Source organism: Felis catus, chromosome A2, assembly GCF_018350175.1.
Source record: "Felis catus isolate Fca126 chromosome A2, F.catus_Fca126_mat1.0, whole genome shotgun sequence".
NCBI lineage: Eukaryota > Metazoa > Chordata > Mammalia > Carnivora > Felidae > Felis > Felis catus.
In genome coordinates, this window is record NC_058369.1 from 152,690,483 (window position 1) to 152,717,330 (window position 26,848).

Below are 26,848 nucleotides of genomic sequence, written 5' to 3' on the forward strand. Positions count from 1 at the left end.
CTTACAACAAGAGTTCTTAGGCATTTGGGGAGAAATTAACTCGTTTATAAATGCTTTTAGTCAACAGACAGTCAACAAATCACACCCTTTGTGTCCTGGTACAATGAGTTTGGGATGAATTCCCTGAGTGACCTCCCAAGGCTTACACTTTGGGGGGGGGGGGGCGGTGACAAACAAGCAAATGAGTAATATCCATAAACAATTATGACATGCAAAGTACTCTGAGGGGGCAGAACAAGGTACTTTGATAAAGAACAATGTGCAATCTATTTAGAGGAGATCATTAAGGAAGACCTCAGAGGGGATGATATTGGAGCTGAGGCCTGACTCTAAGAAACGGTTAGCCATAAAGAGACTTCTAGTACAACAGTGCAATACATAAATATCTGTGGGGAATACCTTGGTCCATGCCTCAAGAACTAAAAGAAAGTCCACATGGCAGCTGGATGGGTTTGAACAGGTGTGCTTGAGCAAGACTACACAGGCCTTTTCATAAAGAATTGGGCTTTATTCTAACTGCTGTGAAAACCAGTGGAACAATTACAGGATCTGATTTCCATTTTAAAAATCACTCTCTCAAATTCGGATGGATTGAAGGGGAAAATCAAGGAATCATGAAGAAGCTAATGTAGTAGTCAAGAGAGATCATGGTGTCCTAGTCTAGGGTGCTAAAAACAGAAACGAAGATAAGTAGATGGTTTGAAATCTGTTTTATAAATAAAATTGATAGGGCTGGCAAAAGAATTAGATGTGTGGAATATATGAGAGAAGGAATCAATGATCCCCCAGTCTTTTTGACCGAGGAGCTGGATCAATAGCCATCTCATTTTCTGAGGTGTAAAAAAAATAGAAAAAAAAAAGTTTTTATGGTGATGTTAATAAATAGTTTGGTTTCAATGTGTTATATTTGATGTGACTGTGATACATTCAACGGACATGCCAAACAGAACCCCAAGAAGTGTGGACTGGAACTACTACATTAGGAGTTGTCAGCTCAGACATCATTTTCAAAGCCATGAAATTGGATGAGTTCTCTCAACAAGAGTGGGCTGAGAGAATACATGACCAAATACCAAGCCCAGAGAAATACACAGAAATCAGGGGGATTGAATAATGAAAGAGAGTGGGGAGGACTATCCAATGAAATAAGAAGAAATTAGGAAAGAGGTCAAGGCAGGAGAGAATTTTGAGAAGGGGATTTGAAAATATTTGAAATATATTTGAACATGAATAATTTGAATATATCTGAAAGATTAAATAAGAAGAGAATGGAAAAATATCTAATGGATTTGGTACGTAAGAGATGTTGAAAAAAGCAATTTCAGTGAATAGATAGATCTATTCAGAATAGATCTGAAACCAGATCAGAACAGGCTAAAATGACTAGGAGGTGATATAATCAAAACAATTATATAGACAACACTTTCTGGAAGTCTAGCAGTGAATGCAAAAATGAGAATCGAACAGCAGCTAAGACACAGTTGGTGGTTAAGGAACATTTTCATTCATTTATTTTAAGATGGGAGATGTCAGAGCATGTTCGCGGTGATGGAAATAATCTAGAGGAGGGGTGAAAGAGGTAAAAATTTAGGAATGAAAAATATATCAAGCCCTTGCTACAAAGACAAAAGGTGTTCAAAGCACTTATGGAGGAGGGTCTGGCTTCACAGAAGAGAAATGATACCACTATTAAAAACTAGAACAATATATAACCCCTTGCAGTAGAAAATGGTGCACAACAATTACCACTATCTATTTAGAGAAAGAGAGAAATTAAAGGACAGGGAAGCTGTCTGGACATATGGATCCCCTGATTGGAAATTCACTAAGTTCTTGTTAAAAACACAAAACTATTCCATCTACTGTCCTAAAGGAATCTTCTCCTTCATTAGAGTACTTACTGAGTTATCTTCTGGCCAATGCTATAGTGCACTTGGGTGGCATTAAGGGTACCCACAAGCCTATCATTTTTCTCGCACTCTCCTCACCTTATGTATGACCCATACCCTTCCTATTGCTGATACAATGGCCAAACACAGTGGGAGAGGACAAGGGACAGGGACAATTATTCTTCCTCTCTCCACAACCTCCACTCCCAATGTACTCTGTTTCATGTTTTCTCCTAATCTTCCTGTATTAGTAACAACGAGATGTCTTTTTTTCACACTTTTTCATTATTTGTCAATAAGATGTCAGCGACTCTCTCCATACTCACAGTCTGTACTCACACGGCTTCTTTTCCTTTTCTACACATTCATCTATTCTCACAATTTTACTTACTGTATGCTGACGATTCACAAATGTCTTACCTCTAACCCAAACTCCTTCTTAAGCTCCAAACACACATACCCACTCAGCTGTCTACTGGGCATCTCCAGCTGGGGCCTCAAGGACACCACACACTTGAAAATCCTACAACTAAACTCATCAACTCCCCAACCCATTCTCAGGTCAACTCATTTTCCAACATTTCATCGGTTTTCTAGGACAGAAGGCTGCTTTACTCTGGACTCCTCTTTGTGTCCTTAATCCAACCAATTATTACATCCTGTCAACTTTATTTCCTTCAAGTTCCTATCCACTAATTTTCTTCACCCTCAGGATTACTCATAGTTCAGATCACCACCAGAACAGCTCCTTAAATTCTCTCCATGACTCCAATATGGCTGCTCTGGAACTATATGGTATTCCTTCCACACTGCAGCCAAAATAATATATTCTGCTTAAAACAGTTTAATGTCCCGCCCTCCCACAAATTACCATGATGATAAAACACTCAACTTGTAATGTGGCTTACAAGGACCTTCATGGCCTACCTCCTGCTTATCTCTTGAATTTCACATCTTACTTGTTATGCTTTCTCACTTTTGTGCTTGTGAGCATGTGCTCTTTCTGTCTAGGAGGCTGTCACTCACCTCCTACTTACCCTCCCTCTAACCACACCTTCACTTAAGATAACTCCTCTGGGTCTCAGTTTACTTGCTACCTCTTCCAGGAAGCCCTTCCTCTGGTGTCTTAACCTCTCTCACCCGTTCATCAGTGCACAGAGCTAGTTTGAGGAGTACACCAGCTGGGAAGGTTTCCAAGAGGACAAACCTATATTTAGAACTGAAAATAATCTCACCAGGAAGGTAAGTGAAATGGAGGAAGTATATTTTACAAAAATGGCATTTCCTCCACTTTCTCTTATTGAAAGCACCATATACAGTGGTAACACCTGGAAAGCTCAACTCTGTTCCAGGGAGGACGGGCTCACTGCAGCCTTTTGTTTTGCCAATTGGAGAGTGCAGTTTGGGGCCAGGAGATAAACTATCCAGGATAACACAGGAGGGCTGAGAACCTCTACTAACTGTCTTACCTTCTCTAACTTTTCAACATGTACTCAGTCTCTTCGAAGAAGAATTAAACAGACAAATTAGGTCTAAACGCAGCTCTTCTCCTATCCTCCCCTCTGCTTATGACTAACAGGGCAATTGCTCTTCCTTATGATTTCCCATTTATCTCTTTGTCTTCACTACTCGGCCGTGAAGTCAAGGACTGAGCACTGAATGTAGTCCTTCCGTGGATCTCTCTACCTATCTACCTACCCACTTACTCACTTATCAGATGAAAACATTGCAATTCAGAAAGATTAGGTGAGATACCTCAAATCATACAGCATCAAGACTGGTATGGAAACCAGTTTGGCTTCAGTGTTCATGGGAATACTCAGTAACTATGCTGCCCCCCTGAATACCTTCTACCCACTCAAAATTGAAAAAAAATGAAATGACAATGGACCACAGCACAATAAAATGCCATGTATTTCTTACCTCTTCAGTTCTACCACTGCCTCCTACCTGCTCATTAAAACCTTCATCCCCAGTGCATTTCATGAAAATACTATAGGGCAATGTACACGTGCTGAGGAGACTGGGAGATTTTACTGGTGGTATTTATGGATGTGTTAATAAGAAACCGAGCGGAATGGATAGAGCTAGACTTTGGTTCTGAATCCAGGCGAATATCTGTTAATCCAGTGAATCAATGGGAAACAAAGGTGGTATATGAAGTCGAGTTCTGAAACACTCACTTCTCTTGGCGATCTTGAGCCCCCTTCTCGAAATGTTGGTTTACATCTGAAATTAATCTGTCATTTAAAAAGAAAAGTGCATTATATTAGGGATAAGCATCAGACTAGACTGACTTACTTGAACAAATCAACAATGATACACATAGTGAGACTACAAAACAAAAGCCCCACAGTTTAACACTTGAAATCATCACCCCAGATAATCTATAGGGGTCCCAAGTGATCCTATATCTCCAGTCCACGTCTCTTCATTCTCATTGATGAAAGCAACAGATCTTTAAACAATAGTGCTCTTACACTGCAAACTTGAGGAAAAGAGATAAAGAGTAAGAAAAAAACATACAAGGCAGCTGAAATCACGCAGCTATGCTGCAGATTTTAAAAGTAGGGCAACATAGGGGCGCCTGGGTGGCTCAGTCGGTTAGGCGGCCGACTTCGGCTCAGGTCATGATCTCACAGTCTGTGAGTTCGAGCCCCGCATCAGGCTCTGTACTGACAGCTCAGAGCCTGGAGCCTGTTTCGGATTCTGTGTCTCCCTCTCTCTGACCCTCCCCCATTCATGCTCTGTCTCAAAAATAAATAAACGTTAAAAAAAAAAAAATTAAAAAAAAAAGTAGGGCAACATAAACTTGAGAAATTTTTAATATGATGATGATGATTTCACATGCACAAATTTTTCTTTAAGTCTGCAGTCCTGCCTTTCTTTTAGGTGGGCAGGCCTCCTGGAAACATGGACATCTTCTTTAGCTACTTGATAAAGTGAAGGGAATACAGAAATGAAGGAGGGGATAAGTAAATGGGGTTGGGACAGCAACAAACAAATAAACAACAACAACAACAACAACAACAAAAAACCCAACCAAACTATAGATAGATAAAGAGACAGAGAGAAAAAAAATGTTAGTACTCGTCCCCACAAAATACCAGTTGGCAACAACTGGTAATGTGTTTGTGAAATAATGCATGTCTCAGGGGATTACAATATTTCAACACATTGACACATGACAGCTCAAGAACATAGATAACACAGAGACCCGCACATGGCAATAAAGGAGAGGCACAAAAGAGGACAGCGTTTGGCTCATGACTGGAGCCTTCCCGTTCCCACAAACGACCGCTCAATGGACTCTACAGAATCTACTTCTTCTGGAGGCAAGACACCATGGGGATGTCACCTCCGGCCCACCCACACATTCACGCTGCGCAAGCAGAACACCACCCCAAGAAAGGAAGGAGAGCTGGCTTCTGGCCTGGTTGTCTTCCTTGCAGCCACTTTAGGAAAAAGAAACTCACGAACATCAGGCGAATCTAAATGATCATTTTAAAGAGCTTATGGATTTTTTTCTTAAAAAAAAATTCTTGTGGAATATCCAATGGGTGAGTAACGATGTCTGTCATTGTAAAGAAAATTAGTGTGTGCTAGTCTTTTCTCTCTAACCTTACCATTCCTCCTCCCAAGAGGCAACATAGAATGATACCAAGTTTTCCTTTGGGAAGCAATCGAGCAAATTAACCTTAAGCACTGCTTTTCTGTTACTAATCCAGTAATAATGTTGGTCTTCCAGTTTTTTTAAAGGGCACTCTCTTGAAAAAGGTGGAAATAAGAAAGGACACCTGGTCTTTGAAGTCCAAATACTTGCAGTGTAGCCAACACTACAGCAGGTGGCGGTGTCTCACCTTTTCTAGCTGTTCAATGCAGGCGGTGTGGACGACGATTTTACAGACCGCACACTTCCTCCTGAGGGCCGATTTCTACAACATTCAATTCAAAATACAAGAAGAAATATTAACAGTCTGTTCTGAAGAGTTCCCTGGTAGTAAAGAGAGTATACATAAACAAAGCAAACGTAAGCAAATTTAAAACGTCATCTTAAGCATTCGATAATAGGGCAAACTTCAACAGTCCTTCTTGACCTACCTACTACCTCCATATCTCCATGACTCAGGGCATCCTAGATTTCCTCTCCAGAATATAATAAATATAACAGCTGCTATATAGAACTAGTAGAGCATATAATATGAACCAGGCTCTTTATTCTGTCATTTCTAAGTTTTATAACCTAACAACCGCAGGCATTAGTATCCTCTGATTTTTGTTTTTGTTTTTTTACATTTTTACTCTGGTAGTTAAGCAGCAGGACCAACATCCAGAATGAGGTCTAAGTTCAAAACAGGCACTCTTTCCCGACTGCCAAGAGTTGACATTTCAAGAGGCCAACAGCTTCAGGCTTCTATCCCAGCCACAAATCTACACTAAGCTACTTGGGTCTTCACCCACACATCTTGGGGAAACTAAGAGGAGAACCTAACTCTCACGCCTGACAATAGCAATAAGTAGTAACAATACCAGCAGCGGCAGCTAACATGAATGCAGTACTCATTATGAGTCAGGCACTCTTAGAAGCACTTTACAAATTGTAACTCATTCAATCTCCACAACCCTACGCAACAGGTAGCATTTTTACTCCCATTTTACAGATGACAAAGCTGTGGCGCAGTAAGTGATGTGCCACAGCTCGGAAGGTCTCGGAATTAGGACACAGCACCGCCGGGGAGTCTAGCTCTGAGCTCACAAGACTGTGAGCATCACACAATTTGGCCTCTCTGACAGGCACTGCCAGTTTCAACGAACAATAAATATACTTTCTGAGGTGTATCTTTTCTCTAACAATACAAAACGAGCAGCAGGGTCAAAGAGGAACAGGTGGAATCTTAACACTGCCAGCTCCACGGAAATCCTAGCTGGGAATGCTCAGGCCTCCCTGCAAAGCACAGGCTAGAAGGTAGGTCTGCAGGAATAACTGTGGGCTTTGAGCACTGAAAGCAGCTTATTATAACAAAGCTAATCTGTAAAATAGTGAATCAAAGCATTCGAGTGTGAAAGGCCTTGCCTTTCTTGGGAAAGGTGCTAGTATAGATTGTTGGCAAACTGCCCTCTTCTGATGTGTGGCTTCCCTTGCTGAGATAATCACTTTTGAGCCAAAACTTGAAGTATTACGATTGCCAAAGAAGACTAGAAGGGACTGCAAGCCCCCCCCCCCCCCCGGAAGGGACAGTTATCGGAAACGCAACTAGAGCCTCCTGCCTCCTGGATGCTTCCACTCGCTCCACGCGGGGTATGCACGCTGGTGTCTGACTCCCACAAAGCGCCTAGAACCGTGCGGGACTGGGGCAACCCAACCCGCGGTCTCACCCTGCCGGCGAGGGGTTAGGGACCCTGCCTGCAGACGGCTCTCCTCTGCCTGGGGAGAGAACACGTTCTGGAACATGAAGTAAGTTGGACAACCCACTGAATTTTCAAAGAGCAAAAGATAAGGGAGATCCAGGCATCTAGTTACACTACTGGAAAGTGTCTCAGGCTCTACTACTAAAAAGAGAGGAGGGGGAGGGGGGAGGGGGGAAGGGGTGTGGGAGGGGGGTGAGGAAGTAACAGTAGTGGAAGCAGCAGCAGCACTCAAGGCAACAATAAGAAAATTCTAGTTTGCAAATTTTCACGAGCAGATTTCCCGCAAGCAAATTTGTGCTGCTCTCCTGTTTCCTTCAGATCTCCTGGTACAGATCACTGATGCAGCACCACCTGCAGAAAGTGCATGGGGCACCTGAGTCCTGCCGCTCCTCAGTATTGCAGTGATGCTAAGGAAACTGGAGTGAATTCCAGTCTACACACTATCCACCAACCCCGTGGGAGATCACGCTGCAAACACAGCAATTCCACTCATGGTAGGTGATCACTGATGGGTATGATTTAAGGATGCCTGAAAAGCCTCCTTCCTTACCAATAACCCCTGCTCCCATCTGGCTTTGCACCTGTAGGGCTCCAGGGACTCTAAGAGGCTCCTCAGAGGTCACTGAGGATTGGAGCAAGAGCACCAAGCAGGCGGAGGGACCCGTGCATACTCTGTGAAACCAGAATACCTCTTCCTTTCCTTGTTTTCCATATCAGGATTCTAAATCATAATCTCTTTTGAAAAAGGGATGTGGGCTAATAGTAAGAGTTTGACAACCACAAGGTTAAGACATGTCCTCTCTCAGCTTTCTGGGATAACATGTAAATATACCAACATCATTCATATGAACAATTCAGTATGGCATGTTCTCCAGATGATAACGTATGAACTCAAGTGTTTCAGTTATAAAACCAACTTTATTTAAATGATATTGAATTTTAAAAGACCATTAGAAAATACATACTCTCATGCTTTTAGAGCCAGAATATACAGACCATAATCTGAATTTTTCTTCATAAACACTACAACACGATGCATTTTTTAAAACTACTTATTTTTTTAATTTATATTCAAGTTAGTTAGCATATATATAGTGCAATAAGAATGTTCTCTGTGTTTTGAGCCTCTTATGTTTTGTCCCCCTCCTTGTTTTTATAGCATTTTTGCTTCCCTTCCCTTATGTTCATCTGTTTTGTATCTTAAATTCCACATGAGTGAAGTCATATGATATTTGTCTTTCTCTGACTAATTTCGCTTAGCGTAACACCCTCTAGTTCCATCCATGTTGTTGCAAATGGCAAGATTTTGTTCTTTTTGATTGCTGAGTAATACTCCACTGTATATATAAACCATATCTTCTTTATCCATCCATCTGTCAATGGACATTTGGGCTCTTTCCATACTTTGGCTATTGTTGATAGTGCTGCTATAAACATGGGGGTGCACGTGTCCCTTCGAAACAGCACACTTGTATCCCTTGGATAAACGCCTAGTAGTGCAACTGCTGGGTCGTAGGGTAGTTCTATTTTTAGTTTTTTGAGGAACCTCCATACTGTCTTCCAGAGTGGCTGCACCAGCTTGCATTCCCACCAACAATGCAAAAGAGATCCTCTCTCTCTGCATCCTCACCAACATCTGTTGTTCCTTGAATCAACATGATGCATTTTACTACAAAAAACGGTTATTTTTCTAACAAACTAGAGATCCCTTCAGTGTCATTGTGCTTATCTTTTGTTGTCCTTAATTTCTTAAATGACAGTTTCTAAATAGTTTATAATCTGAGGAATCAGGTAATTAAGGTTTATAATCATATGCAAAATTAAGTAAATTCTGGGTGAAGGCCTAAGGTCTTTTCCCATAGTAATAAAATATACATGGATTTTAGTCCCTCAACTAATAAAAATTGTTTCAGTGAATCAGATTTTAACTGTTGACTTCTTGGTTTATGTGTTTCAATGGGTCAAAGTTATTCAAAGTAGGTGGATAATAAGCTTCTGGGCAGAAATTGCTCAGAAAAGAAATAATTTTTGTGCTTGGTTACGTTAGTTTTTATTTGAGGATGTAAACTAAATACAAAGTCAAAATGTCAGAATCTAGACTGTAAGTATTTACTTTTCCTTTAAAAAAAAAAAAGCCCAAAATCTCTTAATCAGTTATTTAAACTAATGTTTCATTCACTATGAAAAGTGTTAAGTTAAAAAAAAAAAAGTCATTAAGGGGCACCTGGGGGGCTTGGCTGGCTGAGTGTCTGACTCTTAATTTCCAGTCAGGCCATGATGTCACAGATGGTGGGATCGAGCCCCCTGTCGGGCTCTGTGCTGCCACGGTGGAGCCTGCTTGGGATTCTCTCTCTCTCCCTCTGTCTTTTCCCCTGCCTCACTCTTGCACATGCATGCACACTCTCTCCCTCTCTCTCTTTCTGGTCTCAAAATAAATAAACTTTTAAAAAGTCATTAAGTCATTACACACATGTTTGCAAAATGAAACTTAAAAATTTTAAAACTTCACTGTCTTCAATGAATTTAAAGGCCAATGTTTTAAAATTTTTTTTTTTTTTCAACATTTATTTATTTTTGGGACAGAGAGAGACAGAGCATGAACGGGGGAGGGGCAGAGAGAGAGGGAGACACAGAATCGGAAACAGGCTCCAGGCTCTGAGCCATCAGCCCAGAGCCCGACGCGGGGCTCGAACTCACGGACCGCGAGATCGTGACCTGGCTGAAGTCGGACGCTTAACCGACTGCGCCACCCAGGCGCCCCTAAAGGCCAATGTTTTAAATGTCACGTAATTTGGGGCGCCTGGGTGGCGCAGTCGGTTAAGCGTCCAACTTCAGCCAGGTCACGATCTCACGATCCGTGAGTTCGAGCCCCGCGTCAGGCTCTGGGCTGATGGCTCGGAGCCTGGAGCCTGTTTCCGATTCTGTGTCTCCCTTTCTCTCTGCCCCTCCCCCGTTCATGCTCTGTCTTTCTCTGTCCCAAAAAAATAAACGTTGAAAAAAAAAAAGAAAAAGAAAGAAAGAAAAAAAGAAATATCACGTAAAGTTACTTCAATGTTAGCATCCAAAGGAAATCCATTAGGTTGTAAATTGTGTGTGTGTGTGTATGTACACGCACATAACATCTATGAAAATTAAGACAATAGAGGATATAATACAGATGGTATCTTATCACATCATGACCAACATCTATTTAAATAACACTAACACAAAGATAGGCTGTACTTCCCGACAGTGGACACAATCCAACTAGCAGACTAATAGCGACTGTAAAACAACACTCTAAGTTCTGACTTGGCCCTCCATGTTTCCCCATGCTGCAAGCACTCTGGCATTCAAAGCAGTGACAGCCCTTTCCCCAACTTCAGCTCCTATCAAGCACAGAAGTAACGTTATCTCAGCCTGAGACCACGGGAGCTGGGCCTGGGACAGAAGGATCCGAGGCAAGCAGTGGTGGAGGAGTTCAAGATCTAACACCTTCCCACCCACCTACCACCTTTGGTCCTAAGTCCCTGATTCATATGCACCACCAAGAAAGCTATAGTTTCTTCCTCTGAGCCAGAGATGTGATTTTCTCTAGGTAACAATGAATATCTGGTGATAGTGAACGAGGTTTGATAGAAAGAAAAGAGAGAAGAGGGAGGGAAGAGGGAGGAGCGAAGGGGAGGGAAGGGAAAGGAGACCCAGCCGTACAGGCCTCTGGTTTGTAAAAGGGCTGGGGCTTCTTAGTACCCAAGGCAATTGAATTATTACCCCTAACAGTCTGAACTTTGACCCCAAGAAGCAGGTACAAGGCCGGCTGTGCCCCTTCCCAACAAGACATACACCAAACCTGTTTGTCCTTGAAGACGGACCAAATTTACCTGCCGGCTGACCTTATCTCTCCTGCTGTGTTCTTAAGGATACACCCCCTGCTGTCACCCCCACGCAAATCCACAGGTGCGGACCAGATCAGGAGCGGAGAAGTGGGAGGAAATACCCAAGAGTCCTCAAAGCTGGCATGGCAACCCTGTCTTGGTCTCCCTGTTTCAGGAGAGTTTAGAGACCAGAACCGCTGCACGCCAAAGTTCGGGCTCGGAGCACCTCTCTCCAGACAGGGTTCCCAGACAGACCCAACGCAAGGAATCACTGCTCTCTGGAGCTCCACCTCTAACAATGAGGCCACAGTGATAAAAGGATGAATGGACAGGGAAGGGTTCCTCCAGGCAGAGACCCAATCATGCTGGGAGCAGGGAAAGGGGCAGAGAAGGCACTCTGGGGAAAGGACCCGGATGGGGCACAGAGCCAGAAAAAGATGGGGGGGCTGGGGCTGGGGGAATGGGCTTAGCCTCAGGCTCTGGCCAGCTCTCTTCTTCTCCTTTGCTTATCCCAGATCCAAAGAATCATGCCAAAAGGAATAAGATACGTGGAAGGGCTGGAGATCAGGAAAAGGGGAAAGAGCAAGTAAGGCAAGAAGAATTGTATCCTTCCTTCTTGCTCCCTTTCAGCCACAGAGCTCAGTCTATGCGGCACTTTGGTGGGAGGGGGAAACAGGAGAGGCAACAGGGCTGGGGTGAGGCCATTTCCTCTCCAGGGGTGGGAGAACAGAGTGCTCAGGAGAGAGGAGGGAAGGGGCTCCTCAGCTTCTGGAGTGTCAGGAATTCGGTGTCCTTTCAGTGGGGAATGCCTCTATGGGCACAGGAACAAGAACACTGTCGCTGTATAATCCAAGGTAAATGAAAACAAGATTCTTTGATTTATTTAAAAACCTAATTAGAAGAAATGACAAGCATACTTGGCAGGTTCTGCTTCTCTGGGGAGCCTGGGATGCAATCTGTAAATTGGTATTAGGAAAAATGAAGAATGACATTATCTGGAAGTTCCATTAATACGATTTCAGAGCCAAGCACAGCCTCCATGGTCACTCACGCTGGCTCCTCTTTTCCTCCAACAGAACACAGGACATTTCGGACAAATCAGGAGGGCGGCTCAGCTGAAGTCCCAGTGCACCCCTATTGTGGTTCCTCATTACATCAAGTAAGTCTAGGACGACAAGATTTCAAAAATCCCGGGCCAAGGAGCAAAACGCCAGACATCTCGAGGAGCTTGTGGCTCAAAGGTACTCTCAAAGCTGCCGCATAGGATCTACCGCAAAGAGACCTCGCTTTGTGTTAAAGGGGCCAGCCCTCAGCATGAGGACTGTTGGCCCATGTTGGAAGGTCAAGACCTTCATTTGCCAAGGTCCTGTGTGTCTGTGCCCTGTGTCCTCTGGGCAGACAAGGTCTCGGTGAGGGCTGAATCCCTCTGAGATAGCTGCTTTTCACCGTTGACACCCTCGATTCTAAATGCCAGGTGTAGCCCAGAATATCTGAAAGATAAGGTGCAGGAACAACAGGAGGCTGGGTCGAGGACTCATGTAAATGGGTGCACAAAAATACTCGTGCTACGCTCAAGTACACCTAAACCTGCATATGCTTGCCCTCTGGAGTCACGATGGTCTGAGATGCCCTACATAAATGAGTTTTCCGTGCGGCCGAAACAATGCTAACCCCTGACTTTTCTAAAGGATATTTATGAACGTGTTCAGTCAATAAACAATTTTAACCATGCCTACGAAGGTGAGACAATGCTACATGCAGTACAGGAAGTAAAGAGGGAGGAGCTTCTATCCTTCCTAGGAAAAGCTGGCAAGCCACTTGAGGAGATAGGAAGGACTCAGGAAAAAAAAGAAAACCAAAAAAAAAACAGTCGTTAACGGAGAAGGCCACACATAGCTAAATGCTAAATGAGCAGCTCAGACAGTGAAAGTCATCACTTAGAGGAGGATAAGCTCTCAGAGGCTGAGTCAGTAAAAAGGACCTGACAGAAAAGCAAATTCTTGAATTGGGCCTTAAAAGATAAACGTTTCAAAAATCAAGGGCACCCCAAAAGAGAGCAAGCCAAAATCTCATTATGTAGCGCACACTGACGTCTCCCAAAGGAACGGAGACTGGCTTGGGCACGTCTGTTGGGGTACAGAGTCACTGGGCTCACAAGTGTCTACTGGCATGAGTTCTTGGGTGCCAGGTCGGAAGCTGGAGTGTGGAGGCTTCTGTGTGTGCCCAGGTGGAGGTCAGGTGAGTAGGGCATGCACAGAGGTGAGCAGTGGGGCCGCTGGCTGTGTGAACAGGCCAGAGGAGCTGTGTCATGAGGGACTGTCAGAACAATGGCAAAGAACTATCCCCAAGAGGCCCTGGTTAAACACTGTAGGAGCCCAGTAGACATTCCAGAAGGAAGGGAGGGAGGAAAGAGGAAGGATTTGCAGCGAAGGGCGTTCTCCCTTTCAAGCCCCTGCCCCAGCCCCAGTCTGGAGAACTGGTGGCCTTGGGATTGTGAGACAAAATGTCCACCAGGACGCAGGCATTCTCACAGCAGGCAACCCCAAAAGAAAAAATGAGCTACCTTACAGGTGTTTGAGGAACAGGAGACCTCTGCACAGAGAGGGAAAACAGCACAGAGGCTTCGTGGTGATTACAGCTGCACTACTTTTTGGGTCGCAAATGAGACGCCTTCTGGGAGCCTTGGGGACCCTGGATGGGAAGGTTACCGTGCAGAAGACTGAGGTCTTAGTGGGTAGAGAACAGAAAGTCTGTGTTACTGCTGCTCACGTTATTCTACCTGTATCTACAGGCTAGTTAAACTGGAATCTGTACTTGGGTAATGGTTGTGGGGGTGGGGAGGAAACATGCCAGACAAAATTGGGGCCAGCAAGTAGGCCAGTCTTCCCAAATAGAAGTCCCGGTTAGGTGATGCAGATCAGGCTAGAAGGGTGAGCCAGGAAAAGCCTGCTGAAGTTCTTAAATCTAGGCTGAGAAACACAAATTTTAATCTAATGGGCAATGGAACACGGACAGAGTTGTTGAGACGAAAGTGGCCAAAAATCATCATTTAATCTGGTCGCATTAGGTAGCACTACCCGAAAGCAGAAGGAAGGCAAAAGGAAATGAGAGAAGTAATTTATTAACAGGGTCAATCAGTAAATACCAGGCACCTAGTAGGTGCCAAGCACTGGGGATACAGCAGTGAAGAAAATACTAACAAAAATTGTTTTAATCTCATGGAGATTACTGAGTCCTAGTAGAGACAGACAATAAAATGATACATAAATATATATATATATATATATATATATATATATATATATATATATAATGTTGATGGAAAAAAGGGCTAAAGAGAAAAATTAAAGAGAGAATAAGGAATAGGAGAGATACCAAGAGTAGAGGGAATTTGGCCAGGAAAGGTCTCAACAAGCAGATACATTCTGCGAAATGCCAGAAGGAAGTGTACGGGTTTGTCATACAGATATCTGGGGAGGAAAGCATTCCGGGCAAAGGGGTCAACAGCAAGTGCAAAGCCCAGAGGCATGAGGGCCCTGGGATGTTTAAAAAGTGACAAAGGGGCCAGTGTGGTTGGAGAAAACTAGGTAGAGATGAGGCCAGACAATACCAGAAGGCCAGATCATACGGGATCTTGCAAATCATGGTTAAGACACACGCTTTCTCTGAAAGAGAATAAGTAATCAGAGTCTGCAGCGATAACTCACGTATTAGGCAATTAGAGCCTGAATGAGAGTGACACCAGTAATACGGAAGGCTGAGGCACACGAGTGATCAAGTGATAAAGCAGACCCCTCTCCGGTCACACGCAGACTTCCATTAAGCTTAACACGCATGTCTTCTACATGGGCCTTAGGCGTCCGAATAGCGTAATTGACAGCCCAGGATGGCTTCACACCCACATGTTGGCCAGCCTGCTGCTTGTGAGTACCGGCTGACTACACATCCTACAATCTCATACTCTGTTACAGTGGAGATGCCTCTAACGTCCTGCAATAAAACTCAATATGCTTTTCAAACAGCATATTTTGTTGTGTTCTAAAGAACACGTTTATGTGAAGCAATGTGTACGTGAAGTGTTCATGTTTCTAGAGACACTGTCCCCCGAGGAAGCTTGGATATGCCTGTAAATCTAGAGGGTAAAGAGTAGCCACCTGAGCTAAGGCACAGACGTGTTGATTCCACAGCTTCCCTGGAGACACATAAAGGAGAAAAGTGCCTTCTCAGGACTGTTTCTACACAAATAAAGGTTCTCTATTTCCTCAACAGTTGGTGTCTATTTTTCATTTGAAGAGAAAGCAAGCCCAAATCTTAGAACAGAAAACTAAAGGAAGGGGACAGACTTTGCAAGCCTGAAGAGGAGAACAGAAACATCTTACAAAAACCTCTCCTCCTCCTGTGAAACAGGCAATCGGGGCTCATCGGAGAAACCGTTTGGTAAAAACCAAATTGCCAGAACTCGTGTTAATTCAAAGCTCAAGTTAACGGTTGGTTATAAAGAGTGGTACCTCATCATTTTTTGAACATTATCTTAAGACTGGTAAAAACTGTGGTCAGAATGGCACAACATTCATTTTAAATGTGGGAGTTGAGGGGAAGATACTTGGCTGAATCTCAGTAGTTCACACTTACAATAAAATCTGTACCAAGTTCTTCTACGAGTGGCTTATGTTCGTGATTTCAAGGCATTGTTCTCTAATGAAAAAAAAAGAGTGATAGGTACTGATTGGTTGCAATAGAAAGCTACATGAAAATCTTAGGTGGAGTCTACATGTTGGAACTCAATTGAGTTTAACTGGTGCACACCACTACTATCTTTTATAAGTCTGTGTAAAATTCAGGTGTAGTTATTGAGAGATGACACAAAAATATGTCGCAGCTGTCACTTATGGAAACCATAATGTGTGGTCTGAGAAATGTGCACACGTCTGATGGAAAGATGCCAATACCGCACAGCTCTGGGAGACCACCGGACTGTGGGATACTGAGTGTGTGCGTCCGGTGACGGGCACGAGACGGCTACGCTGCTTAGGCATTCTTTCTGCCACCTCTTTCATGACCCTGATGCATTAAAAAGGGATTTCAGGGGTGCCTGGGTGGCTCCGTCCATTGAGCACCAACTCTTGATTTTGGATCAGGTCATGATCTCACAGTTGGTGGGATTGAGCCCCGCATTGGGCTCTGTGCTGACAGCATGAAGCCTGATTGGGATTCATTCTCTCTCTTCTCTCTCTCCCTCTCCCTCTCTCTACCCCTCCCTTGTGTACATGCTCACCCTCTCTCTAAATAAACATTAAAAAAACAAAAGGATTTCAGCCTAATGACCTGGAAGAACTCTTTGAAAATCCTAATTCTATTTCTTACTCTTGGTTGTTATTTTACTTTCTCTGTGCTTTGTTGCCCTCAGCTCTTGTTTTTCCTTCTTTTTTTCCCCTTCTGCCTGCTTGTCTTCTCTCTTGTATCTTTCTGTCCCATTCATTTTCTCTATGCTTCTCAGCTTAGATGCAAGAAGGTCCTGCTTATATGACTGCGGCCAGTCAATGGCTTTAACTTTATTGTGCACTATCTTCCTATCTTTGGTTCTTTCCAGACGATTTTGTGACCTGTTGAATTTTTATAATCTTCTCAAGTGATCTCAGGTCAAAGTTTCCATGTATCTTATAGATTACCTGAACTGTTAACTATATGTGCAAAAAAATGTACATAAATAGGATAATAAGTACACAGACACTAATAAATATTCATGCAACTAGAGGCCTACATAGCCAAAGAGATGTACATTTATGAATTTCAAGCAGACAGATATAAAAATGGGCTGGATATACTACAAAAGTCATAATGAAGACAAATTAACAGGAAACGGTGTACCTATGTTATCTTAATGGCTCTAATGCTAAGGTAGTATATCAAGTGTGTAGAGAACTGAGGCTCACTATAAACTAGGAAACATCAAGGCTTGCCTTTCGGTCCTTGCTGGTGTGATGGCACCATATACACTCCCTAACCCGCAGCATGCATCCTAACATGTCCTCATTATCAGTTTACTTTGTAGAAATCAAGGAATTTGTTATTTATAGTTCACAGCTTGAGGTTTCTAAAAAATAATTTAGATACATTTGCTTTAATATGGAATACTCTACTCACTTAAGAAGCCATATCAAGCTGTGGTAAATGAGCCGTTCCTTCATTGCCATTTCCTACATCCCAAGCTCTTGGTGACATAATTAAAAGAAAGTCTTCCCAAGTCCAGCCAAGAAGACCACCGTTTCAGTCGCGGTACACTCAACGCTAGCCACATCCCCAGTTTGCAGTATGATTTCCACTCACATACACACACCCACCCATACCATTTTTCAGTGAGGACATCACTACCACAGACAGTACTTACCAGTATGGCTGCTAGTATGATATCCATATTATGTATACTGTAAATACAGCTCATTTCAGCCATACAACGCAGGTACTTCACCCATTTTATAGCCAAGGAGCTGAGATCCCAGGAGATTGAGCAACTCGCCCAAGATAAATTAGCTAGGAGTGAAACCCAAGTCTTTCTGACTCAAAGCTATCTCTTTCTATTACAACTTACTACTTCCCCCTCACTTTCCTTACTAGTGAAAAGTTAGGGGGACAAGACTGATGAAAATAGACATAATTGACATGATTGCTTCAGGTGATCCATTCTCGGAAGAGCCCATAGCGATGGACTACAGACAATTCCATGACCCCCTGTGCCAAGAATGGTAAACAGCAGTCTCTATCCTCCATGAGAATCAAATAAGATGGGCCACAATAGGCGTGACACTGGCTAGGCCAGGGCTTAAAACCCCACAAGAGCCTACTAGCAGTGAATGTTGAGCCTCCCTGTGAAGAGCCTGAAAAGTAAGGCACGAATTCAAACATCCTGGATGCTAAGTATAATGATACTTAAATACATGGCAGAGTTTGATCTGGTGACAGGTGTCCATGTGTGTATGTGTGTCTCTCTCAACAATCACATCCCTGAACTCATTCATTCATTCATTCATTCCATGAAAAATGGCAGGATAACTCCTCACTGCATTCACTGTGCTGAATGCTGAGGATCTAGGACAGTACAACACAGGCACAGTCCCTGAACTAAATGGAACTTATGTTCTAGTGGTGGAGACACAGGTAAGCAGGCGAGCAATTTTTTTTTTTAATAATAGAAAGTGATGTGTGCTATAGAAGATCAAGAGAATGGAGAAGGGCCACAGAGTTGAGGGACAGCCTGTGAGCTGGGCTAGTTGTTTCACTCTGTGAGACCCATCCTCTCTTTTATTCACTGAGCGAGGGGTGCTGGTTATAAGGTGCTCCAAGGTCTGTACTCCGGCATTGCCTTTTGGGGATCAGTTTCTGACAATCCATTGCAGTCACTTCTCCCTGAAGGAGAAACATCCATTGCAGGGGCTGCTTTTTGGTATGTGTTTGTGACTTGCCAAGCTGTTAATTGCTGTCTATACATTATCTCATTTAAGTTTCACAGCAACAGTAAGATGCAGGAATTGCCCACACTTTGAAGATGCGAAACTGAAGCTACAAGAAGTTAAAACGATGATCAACATCACACAATTAGAAAATCCCAGAGCCTGGATTCAAAGCCAAGCCACCTTTTGATTCCAAAGCCCACACGCCTCCTCAAATGAAGGCATCAAAGCAGGTTTTTCCATTTCCTCATGTTCTTAGGGCATTCATTACCCTCTAAAATCTCTATCTGCCTCATATGTGAGGGAGGAACCAGAAACAACATTAAAATTCTAACAAACAGAGACAATGTCCACGTAGAGGTCAGCAGTAGTTCTGGGTAACTGCTAATGCAAATAATGCTTCAGCCAAGACTGGGGCCTTGGAGCAGCGAGAATGTTGGTTAAATTCTATTGTTCTAGATCTCTACACTAGGGAACACTGGAAAAAGGGAAAACATTTCTATATACCTGGGCATTGCCTAGGTGAGATGTAAACCCTATGTTCAATCAGATGCAAATTATTTTCATTAAGTAAAAGGACTGTGCCAATATTTAGTAACAACAAAACCTCTCCACACAAACATATACCCACATACAAACATAGCCTCAATCTAAAATTATTGCAGAAGAGAAGACAATTATCTCAGAGGCTCAAACTCTAAGAATAAAATACACGTGTGCGCACACACACACACACACACACACACACACACACACACACAGCTTGGCTCAATGAAAGTTTAGTATAAAGGCAACATAATTGCACAAAGACAAAGAAAAGGTATGAAACTCTGGGTGGTGATTAAGCCTCTCTGACATTCCTTTACCTTTAGGTGGGAGGAAACTGCCTCTTCCTGTTATTGACTTGACAAGGCCTAGGAAAATGACATTATGTGAGCATTTCTCAGTTTTCCACTGAATACTAAGATCCCACAAGATGCCAATAGATGTTCTGTGGGACTAATAGTAGATTCAACAAGCATCCCTTCCCCGAGGAAAAAACTAGGAAATCCTGCATACCTTATGCCTTTCTTACAGCTTCATTACACATATTTGTACATTAAAGGTGTTCAATGTTTTCTAAACTTATTTGGTCATAACACCGCTTTAATGAACAATACCCCGTATTGTTAGTGGTCTCCAGAATACGACTTTTTTTTAAAGTAGACTGTGCAAAAAGCCAACGATACTGTTGATCCAAGGTCACCTAGGAGTACAGAATCCTCAAGATCCCTGGGCTCCGTGACCCATCGCCAGCTCTGCGGCACGAAGTGGGCAGGATCGGTATTAAATTCCCCACAAGTGTATGGACAGCACTCTGCACCAAATAAGGACACTCACAACGACAACAATAGCTGTAAAGTAGCAATGGCTAACATTTACCGAGGCCCTGCCACACGTGAGACACAGTTCTAAGTGTGCCCTTGGATGATCTCACGCAAATGCCCAACCGTCTGGCCAGACACATACGGAGCACCATCACTTGCACCCACGGGAACATCCCAGCCCTTTCCTCCACTCACATCTGCTGACGAGGGGGTCAGGAGCAGAGAATCTGTCTACGCCAATTTCCATTGATGGCTCTGTTCTCCCTGAGTCATCTTGGTTCGTTAGCTCCTCAATATCCTAACGGTGGGAGAGACCTCTGGCAGAGCACAGCTTTGGCAGCTCCCTGGAGATGGCGTCTTCAAGGCTGGCACCCAAACAACAGCAAGCTGGCTTAGCCTCTGGGGCTTTACTGCCACACTCATCGTTCCCTCTGACAGCCCACACCCCACTCAGCCAAGTCGCCATCTGGGGTGCGGCCCATCAATCTGCCATGCTGGACAACTGGCATGCGAGGGATCAGCAAGCAGTCAGTCCTGATGCAATCTGAGGCTCGAGTCCAATGCGGGTGCTCTGTGGTACACACCTGCCAGACCCGCACGCACCGATGGGCACAAAGTCCCCAGCAACGTGTGCGGGGCACTGACTTGCCTGTCCGCCCACAGCACAGAGACACACACGAAGCAGCATCCGCACGGGCTGCTGTCCAGGGCGTCTGTACTCCAGAGATGAAACAAACAACGTGTGACCAGGTTCTGCATCTTGTTTTTTCTTTTAAACAACAGAAAGCTAAAAGTTTTCTTCAAATAGGGCAGAGAGAGCTACTGCCCTTGTACTCTTACAAGTCTCTCCCAAGGATCCAGCGATGATGTGGCCAGCCTCCTTGTGAGCAGAGGCTGTGATAGAGCAATGGGGCTTCTGACCCACCAGTAAAAAGATACAGCCTACAAGATGCTTTCCAGAACGGGTTACTTCAATTTGCCGCACTCACTTGGTCCCACCCATGACCTAGTAGACGATGGATATTACACACAGCAGTAAAATGATGGGTAAAAGTTTAAGTGTCAGCAGTGGGGTTAGCAGAAGAATCCCAAACATAAGGTCTTGTTGAAAGTAAAGTCCAACCAAAGTACTAATTAGCTCATTCAGCTTAATGACACTGAAATGGAAGTTAGGAACAGGATAAAAGAAGAAAGGACATTAATGCTTGTCAACTAATTTAATCCTTCTACCAATTCCGAGAGGCAGACACAATCATCACTATTTTATGGAAGGACCTGAGGCTCAGAGAAGCCAGGCAGAGCCAGGATTTTTATCCAGATCTCTTGGCCTCTGGATCTGCATGGTTTCTCACTCTCCAGACTGCCCACCCCCATATCACATGGCCTCCCTCATGCAATTCATTCATTTACTCAATAAAACTAGACTTGTTAAGCTTCAAGCGGTATTGGAAGACATCACAGAAGTAAGAGGTCAGGTGGGGTTGGCCAGATTTGCCAAACCTTACCCGCAAGGAAAAGATGAAAGCAAAACACATGAACAAAACAATAACAAAAGGAAAACAGTATCCACCAGCCTACCCACACAAACAAGGTGACGTAAGCATGTTTAGAAATAGAAAAGATATCTGGTAACAGCACTCTGAAGTCTGACGGTTCCTTTTTTCTCTCACCCAACCTACACATTCTCACTCACCTAACCATCTAGCTACTCCTTTCCTCACACTTCTCGGCTGCGGGCGCCTCCCTGCCTGTCTGCTCACTTATACAGAAAGCCACAAATGTCTCAACGAAATCCTCAATCAAGGCATTTTCAAAGATACCTCTGGGTGTCTGTGCATCTGTGAGCCTCGTGGAGGTAGCCATGTGGCCAAGATGAGATCACTGACCTAACAGGACGCGACTGCACTGGTCTCACGGGGCTGCCCTAACAAAGTACCACAAAGTGGGTAGCTTAAACAACAGAAATGTATTTGCTCACGGTTCTGGGGACTCGACGTCTGATATCAAGGTATCCACAGGGTTGATACTGTTCCCAGGGCTCTGAGGGAGAATCTGTCCCGTGCCTCTCTCCCAGCTTCTGATGACAGCCTGTGGTCCTTGGCGGTCCCTGGGTTACAGCTCCATCGCTCCAGTCTCTGCCTCCTTCCCTGTGTACCTATGTGTCTTCCTCTTCCTAGAAGTCCACTTGTCATATTCGAGTAAGGCCCACCCCCACTCCAATGTGACCTCATCTTAACTGATCATATCTGAAACAACCCTATTTCCCAATAATGTCATATCCTGAGGGACTGGGGTTTAGGGCCTCAGCATCTTTCTGGGGTACACAATTCAACCCGTAACAGCCACTATGCTCCAGGCCCTGAGACCAGTCCGCTTGGTTGGGTCCTGACACTCTTTGTGAAGTAGAGCAGTGTCCTTCTGTACCTATGTGTGACAGCAGAGAGTCCATCTGTAGAGTTCTGGGTCTTTTTATTTATTTATTTTTTTAACATATTCATACCTGGTGCCACTCAACAAAGACCCTGATGTGGCAGATCCGGGCTGGGACCAACCACTCTAAAAAATAAAATGGAAAAGTAAAGAGTTCTAAGTTCACCATGCTCATCCAGAAATAAGAATCACTGAGGCTGATCTTAATGACATTACTTTAAATGAGGAAATGGGTGCAATTTGTCCAAAGTTCACTCAGTACACAAACGGCAGGCTTTCAAACCCAGGTCAGTCTCCCAAAACCCACTTCCTTCCCACTTTCCAGGTGGCCTACCTCTGTCTACACGTCTCAAGGCAGGCTGCGGACAATGGCCATGGTTGTTGTGTGCATCAATACAGCGACATAGACAAGTGTCATTTCAGCGTAAAGATACGTGTGCACTGGTATGTGCCCGACTGATTATTAATGGAGGCAAGAATTTCTTTAGGAGCAAACATGTGGCTCAACATCTTTGCATATACTATCAAGAAAGGCTGAGAAGGGTTTCCACAGAGTGCACCTACCAAACTGATACTGTCACTTACAATTTAACGTCATTCTCAACACTGTCTGCACTTTGTGGCACAGGGCACTCAGCCCGTGAACACTTACAGAATAAATGAAGTAATCTCCACCCCAATAAACAGCACCAAATGAGAGTGGTCCTAGTTGGAATTTTATTTCAGTTTTCATCCCCATAATCATGTTGGGAAACGGTGACCCTTCTGCTCCAATGTCATTACTGGTACATCCCATTCTCCTCTCTAGACCAGAAAAAGAAACAGGTACTAATTTGGGGACTGTCTCTGATTTAGGAACAACTTTAATCCCATTACATTTCTGCTCACAGACATTCTACCGTATTAAATGTTGCCACCAGAGAAATGCAGAAGAGGAAGGATTTTAAAGGTCATCTGGTTCAGCCCCAAGACTTTGGAGCAAACTCTCCTACAAATATCTTCGTGTCCTGTGATGTCACAGCCTTGCTTTCAATCCCCTTCAATAGGGGCCCCAAGTATCAGTCCACATGGCAACAGGAAGTCCTGGATGTGCAGGTTCGCCTTGGTTTTCAATAGACTTTTGTAACATCCCTCTAAGTTAGGGTGACTGTCTCAGTGTCCCCGATGCAGCTCTGGTTTGTGCTTAATGTCACAGCACTATACCTACCAGCAGCCTCTCCCTCTGAAAACTGTCTTGCTTGAGATGATATATTATATGGCCATGCTTCGTAAGCACACAGGCATTTATAACATGCACTCTGAGTTTCCGTTCAGAGCACATGGACACACACAGCCCCCATCTGTCCTTATTTCCATTCTTACCTAACACATGCCCTTTGGTGTGCTCATGCGTGCCTGATGACTGCCTCCTCCCTCGTTCAAAGCTTGCTCCTGACTCTGAGTTTGCTAATGTTCCTCTCCCTTGCTGAAATGTTCTCCTGCCCCACTCCCTTTATGTAAATCTTAGCCATCTTTCAAACTGTGCTCAAGCCCCACTGCCATGAAGCCGCCTCTGTCTACCTCAACCCACACTGATTTCTCCCTTCTCTTAACTTATACCCATGACATTTGCTTTGCTAAAATAAGGTAAGAAGTGAAAGGCATATCTTTGGTGATGGATTCACTCCTTCTCCAAATGCCTTGCCTGCCCATTGTTTAGAAGCCTGCAGGTAGTACCTGGTAATGGTAATTTGGTCCTTATCTCAACAGGTTGGCTATCTTCAAAGGTGCTTCATTAAAAGAAAGGAGAATATAATGCATAATCCATTTGCACATGCTTTTTTCTTACAAAACTGTTGTTCAATTCTAAGAAAGCTGCAAAAAGAACATTTAAACTGGAGGCTCTCCTGGAGATTAACTTGCCTGACCTGTTACCCAAAGCAGGTGTGCATCCTCCCCCCACCCCCCACCCCCACAGCATCCTTGAAAGATGGCCATCCAACTTGTTGGCAAACGCATCTTTTATGCCCATCTCTCCAGATACCTTGATCTCTTGCTGGACAGCTCTAGTTGTTAAGGTTCTTCCTTATAATAGAGCCTTTCTCAAAGTTAAGTCTGTGGACCATCTGTACCATAGTTATTTGAGGTGCATGCTAAAATCACAGATTCCCAAGTCCAGCTTTGGCATATTGAATCAGCATTTGGAGCAAGGAGAGAAATAGTAATCTACATTGTTAACAGGCTTTCCAGGTGATGTTTATTATACATGTAAGATTCGATGCTAGAGGCAGTGGATTCTATACCTAGAACTTAATTCTACCTTCCTAACTATGGAGAGCAAGACCCTTCCTTTTCTTCAAGGCAGTTCTTTAAACACTGGAAGATGTCAGTTCTCTCTACTTCCCCTTGTTAATATTCTTTTTCAACCCAGGTTACTTCACTCTTCCTCCTACTACCCTGAATCAAGTTGAGCACACTTCTCCCCGTTCTCTCCTGCTTGCCAATGTTCCCACCCCACCCAAATGTGATGCATAAATTAGAGACAGCTAGATTTGTAATGCTTTACTACATACTGACAATTGACCCTTGGACAATGTGGATGTTAGGGGACACTGACCCTCTGTGCAGTTGAAAAATCAGATATAAGTGTTGACTCCCCCAAATTAACCGGAAATTGACTACTCCCAAAATTGACCAGAAGCCTTACTGATAACATAAACAGTTAATTAACACATATTTTGTATTCTCTACTATATACTGTATGTTTATAATACAGTAAGCTATAGAAAATATTAAGAAAGTCATAAAACAAAATACATTTGTAGTAGTTTTTACCAGAAAAATTCCACATGTAAGTGGACCTACACAGTTCAAACCCATGTGGTTCAAGGGTCAACCGTGCATCCATCAATTTACCCTCCTACCAGGTGGCAACGAGAATACCACTTAGGCTTAACTAACCAGCAGGTGGTATCATTTTGTAAATCTTTGCTATTTCAAATAGGCACATGATGCTGACTCCTCGTAGTTGTTTTATTTTGGGTGCCTTTAAAAAATTGTTTTTAATGTTTTTATTTATTTTTGACATTGAGAGAGAGACAGAACACGAGTGGGGGAGGGGCAGAGAGAGAGGGAGACAGAATCCGAAGCAGGCTCCAGGCTCTGACCTGTCAGCACAGAGCCCGATGCGAGGCTAGAACTCATAAACCACTAGATCACGACCTGAGCTGCAGTCTGACGCTTCACCGACTGAGCCACCCAGGCACGCCCCGGGTGCCTTTTTAAAATATTTTTCAGATCTATATTGGCCAATGGTGGTTCTTTCATGAATGGTCTGCTTCCACCTTTTCTATGTTGGTTTGTTTTTCCCTTTTAATTCATTGTGCCAGTTGCTGTGGCAAGTAAATTCTTTCAATGCATTATCTCATCTAATGCTCCCAACATTTGCCCCACTTCATGGGTGAACACACTGAGCCTTTGGGAGCCTATAATGAGCCAACAGGTCTTCTGCTTCCTCGCTGATTTATTCCTTCTTTCACCGACCTTTCTTTGGAGGAGAGCTCTTCATCTTCCAGACACTCCGTGAAGTGAGTTAATAGAGCCAAGTATTGGGGATAAAATTAGCAGAAAGATTCAGAAGAGCACCGGGGGTTGTCATAACTCTGTTGCATCCTACTTATAAATTTCCCTTATTCTTTGTTGTTTTTCCCTGTCTAGAGGTAATAGTGACCCAGGTATAATCAGTCAGTAAATAGTGATGCCATTTGCTGATACAAGGTTTAAAAAGAGTGGATGTATCTGTATATATATTTGCCAAGAGAGGTAGTATGTGACTGACAGTAAAAGACTACCAGAAAAGGATCAAAGGGAGTAATTTGGAAATAATGCAGAACTCTGTAACAAATTACAGTCCATCAGATGACAGCAGTATCAGCAGAAATAGTTCAAAAGCATGTATGCAAGTAAAACTGGCTTTCATTTTTTCCATTTCACATTATCTGATATTCCACGACCAGTGTTTATGCAATTAACTAAGATCCTAATGTTAATTCATTATTTATAGCATTTTAGTCCAAACAGCTGAGCATTTCTTGGTCTTTGGTTAATTTAATCAAATTTTATGCAATTATACTTTAATTAAAAATACATATGCATAAAGTGGAAATCCTGATATTTAGATCAAATGAATTTACAAGATTAAGAGAAATGCAGACAGCTAAGTACAGACCTGGGTTGGAAGCATAATTTAAAATAATTTCATCCTATTCTCTTTTTCGAAGAAGGTAGCCAGCACCCAAGAGACAGGAGGTCTCAATATCAGTGAGTGGTAACAGTGAGATTCAAACTGAGACCTTGTACAGCTGGGCCTTTCACTGATCTTTACTCCTAACTTCACTCAAGTACACCCTGGTCTTCTAAACTCTCATGAAGTTTTCCCAACAAAACCTATAAACCAGTCGTCAAAACAGCTA

At 43.4% G+C, this 26,848-nt stretch overlaps 1 protein-coding gene across 9 annotated transcripts in view; it reads right to left on the minus strand.

Annotated features, from left to right (window-relative positions):
* The window catches only part of DGKI (diacylglycerol kinase iota), a 439,032-nt gene that overhangs the window by 246,180 nt on the left and 166,004 nt on the right, over positions 1–26,848 (minus strand). For 8 of the 9 annotated variants that reach the window (XM_023250596.2, XM_023250595.2, XM_019825868.3 and 5 more), the window contains 2 exons: positions 5,750–5,824; positions 4,073–4,129 (listed from right to left, as the gene is read on the minus strand). The exons of the other annotated variant lie outside the window; for it this stretch is intronic. In XM_023250596.2, the coding sequence (XP_023106364.2) occupies positions 4,073–4,129; positions 5,750–5,824 (132 nt within the window). The remainder of the gene's footprint in view (positions 1–4,072; positions 4,130–5,749; positions 5,825–26,848) is intronic. 9 annotated transcript variants of the gene reach the window in all.